This window comes from Chenopodium quinoa, unplaced genomic scaffold (assembly GCF_001683475.1).
Source record: "Chenopodium quinoa cultivar QQ74 unplaced genomic scaffold, ASM168347v1, whole genome shotgun sequence".
Classification (NCBI taxonomy): Eukaryota; Viridiplantae; Streptophyta; class Magnoliopsida; order Caryophyllales; family Amaranthaceae; genus Chenopodium; species Chenopodium quinoa.
This window is the reverse complement of record NW_018744858.1, coordinates 2808988-2812231: the sequence shown is the minus strand read 5'-3', so window position 1 is coordinate 2812231 and position 3244 is coordinate 2808988. Positions and strand designations below refer to the sequence as shown.

General features: G+C 35.8%; 1 protein-coding gene across 1 annotated transcript; it reads left to right on the top strand.

Annotated features, from left to right (window-relative positions):
- The first annotated feature begins 1007 nt into the window (after window positions 1-1007).
- LOC110704680 lies at window positions 1008-2063 on the top strand. Its single transcript, XM_021882498.1, has 2 exons — window positions 1008-1299; window positions 1498-2063. Exons 1-2 carry the CDS (start codon window positions 1008-1010, stop codon window positions 2061-2063), a joined length of 858 nt encoding a protein of 285 aa, XP_021738190.1.
- Window positions 2064-3244: the final 1181 nt, after the last annotated feature.

Here is a 3244-nt window from a genome sequence, read left to right as displayed (position 1 = left end):
GCGAGAGGGAGGCCATTCTGAAGGAAGAGAGGATCAAAATTGAAAAAGACAAGGAGTAGAGGAAAAGGGAGGAACTTGACATTCATAAGATGAAAACCTGGTTTGATATGGTGCAAGCTATGAAGAATTCGCCTACGCCACTCACTCCCGAAGAAGAGTCGTATAAGAATTTTTTACTGGGTAAATTACAAGGCTTTTAAGCATGTTTGGTTGTAGTATTTTATTTATTAAGCGCAATTTAGCCTTTTATTTTTAAGTTGTATTAGTGGCGTGGTTAATTTCAATGTAAGAAAGATGTACACTTGTATTCTGATTTTCCAATATTGAATGACAAGTTGTTTAACAAGTTGATTTAAGTTGCCATTCATACCGACATAATTGCTTTAAATCTCTGTCATTGTGTAGTCACATTTTTCTGATTTCACTTTATCAGATTGCTTTAATTTTGTGTCATTGATACCGACATAATATCAATAAATCTTTGTCATTGTACAACCACGTTTTGCTATATTAACTTTATCCCGACATAATTGCACTCCAGACTTGTCACTGTCAACTAGCATAGTATACCTATTCCGTGGTTGAAAATTTGATTCCTTTACTTGGTGTGGTCATTCAGATTTGTAACCACATATTCATTTGATATTTCTGCTATATATAGTAGGCATGGCACATATCCACAACCACACCCATTCATCAAGTAACAATATTAATACGAGATGTATTCTAGACCATCATCAAGCTCAAGTTCAAGCTCATCTTCTTCAAATACTGAAGAATATGATCAACTTGTTGATGAACTCTTCACATACCAACCACCATTTGTCCTCATGCCCCAAACACAATCCCAACACACTTCAAAAAAACCTAGAGGGGGTACGAATAGAAGAAATAGGGAAATTGGACATTCCAGGTAGTTTAATAATTACTTTTCCGATAATCCTGTGTACAACACAACCCAATTTAGAAGAAGATTTCGTATGCAACGACCTTTGTTTGTACGTATAATGAACAAGGTCGTTGAAGGTGATGTTTACTTCCAGCAGCGTAGGGATGCAACTGGAAGGTTAGGTTTATCACCTCTCCAAAAATGTACAGCAGCGATAAGAATGTTAGGCTACGGCATGGCTGCGGACGCCGTGGATGAATACGTTCGGATCAGTGAGTCAACCACTCGAGTTGCCCTTCAACGTTTTTGTACCGGGGTCATTGATCAGTTCGGAACCGAGTACATGGGAAACCCTACAGCTGATGAATTGGCTAGAATACTGCATCAAAATGAACTGCGTGGTTTTCCAGGCATGATAGGCAGCATTGATTGCATGCATTAGGAATGGAAGAACTGTCCAACGGCATGGAAATCGCAGTACGCCGGTAGGAACAAGAAAGCAACGCTAATACTGGAAGCCGTTGCAGATCATGATTTATGGATATGGCATTCCTTCTTTAGGATTCCTGGATCTTGTAATGACCTTAATGTCTTATACCGTTCCCCAGTGTTCGATGAGGTTCTGCATGGTCGAGCTCCTCCGGTAAATTTTACCGTTAATGGCCATGAATACAACATGGCATATTACTTAGCCGACGGTATTTATCCGAAGTGGGCAACTTTTGTTCAGGGTATCACAACCCCTCAACTTCAAAAAGATAAATTGTTCGCTGACCACCAGGCTGCTGCTCGAAAGGACGTTGAAAGAGCATTCGGTGTTTTGCAAGCTCGATTTGCAATAATACGAAAACCGTCACTAGCGTACGATGAGGACATACTGCGAGACATAATGAAAGCATGTATCATTATGCACAACATGATTGTTGAAGATGAGCGCCACAACTACACTCGAGCCGAAGTCCTAAGAGCCTTCTATAAAGAAGATCAACAAGAATCAACACCAGCATCAACATCTACAACACCACCGTTTGAATTCAACGTAGGCCGACCTACCAACTTTGACTTTAACGCATTTCTACAGCGAAAAGCTTCCCTCCGTGACAGAGAAATTCATCTATCTCTGAAACGTGATTTAGTCGAACATATTTGGCAACGATACGGGCCACGTAATTAGGGAGAAATTAGACGACTTAAATAAAGCCAAGTACTATGGCGTAGTTACATTTCCGTACGCAACTAAATATTATTTTATAGTTGTTGTGTTTATTTTATTTCCTAAGTTTAATCACGCATGACGTTGCAAATGTAATTGGTTTCTAGTATTGTACCGCTTTTAAAATAAATAAAAACATTTAACAAATTTTGAGTTTTTTTTTACAATTTTTTTATATAACGTACTTAATTTTACGACAAATTTTAACGATAAAACAGACAAAAATAAAAAAAAAATATGTTACATAAATTTAAACTACTTTTTATTTATTTGGAGTATCATTGTTAAAATATAAATGAAATAAATAAATAAAGAAGTGTTGTGTAGGAGAGAGAAATTAATGGTGGGGTATTTGAAAAAGTAAGAGAGAGAGAGTGGTGGGTGGGCATTTTTTTTGCTCACCATTAGGAGAGTAAATGTGAAAAAAAATTTGCCCATGAGCAAAATTAATTTGTTGAGAGAGAAAGTGGGTAGAGAGAGAGTAGGTGAGCATTTTTTTGCTCACCATTGAGAGTGGTCTTGTCTTATGAACAGTGTCCATAATGTGTCCTTCCCTATGAACAGTGCCCATAGTGTGTTGACGGTTTTACCCTGGCTTTTTTTTATTTAATTACAATGTCCCCATCCCCATTTCGTTACTATATATATTGCGCTTTTTCTCTTTCTTCTTAATTAATCTTTTTTCTCTCTCCTTGACATTTCTTTGTTCATTGCGGCCTTTCGGTTCTCCTACGTTTGTTCTTTTGCTTCGTTTAATTGCAGTTTCTTCTTTCATTCATTCTTTATTATTAAGTGAGTTTTCTATTCTTTCGTTTTTCTTTTCTTTGTTTCTCTGTGTTTCGTTTTCCGTGGTCATTTCTACGTTCTGTGTGTTTCGATTTTTCTTTTTGTAATTTGTTTATTTGTTTTCTTTTTGTAATTTGTTTGTTTGGGGTTTTGTTCTTCGTTTTGTCTTCTTGGGTTTGACTATTTGACTTTATTTTGAATGTTTTTGTTTTTTCTTTTCCTGTTTTCTTTGTTTATTTGTCATTGTAGTTTGATTTTAAATTGTTTTAATTTTTCTAAGCCGTGGTATCAGTTATTTATATATATATATATATATATATATATATATATATATATATATATATATATATATATAT

What these genes read in the sequence shown, in the direction of transcription:
- LOC110704680 (XM_021882498.1), top strand. Translation starts at nt 1,008, where the DNA reads ATGAACAAGGTCGTTGAAGGTGATGTTTACTTCCAGCAGCGTAGGGAT. An exon ending in TGAACTGCGTGGTTTTCCAG is followed by an intron (nt 1,300 to 1,497) that starts GCATGATAGGCA and finishes ACCGTTCCCCAG; the next exon opens with TGTTCGATGAGGTTCTGCAT.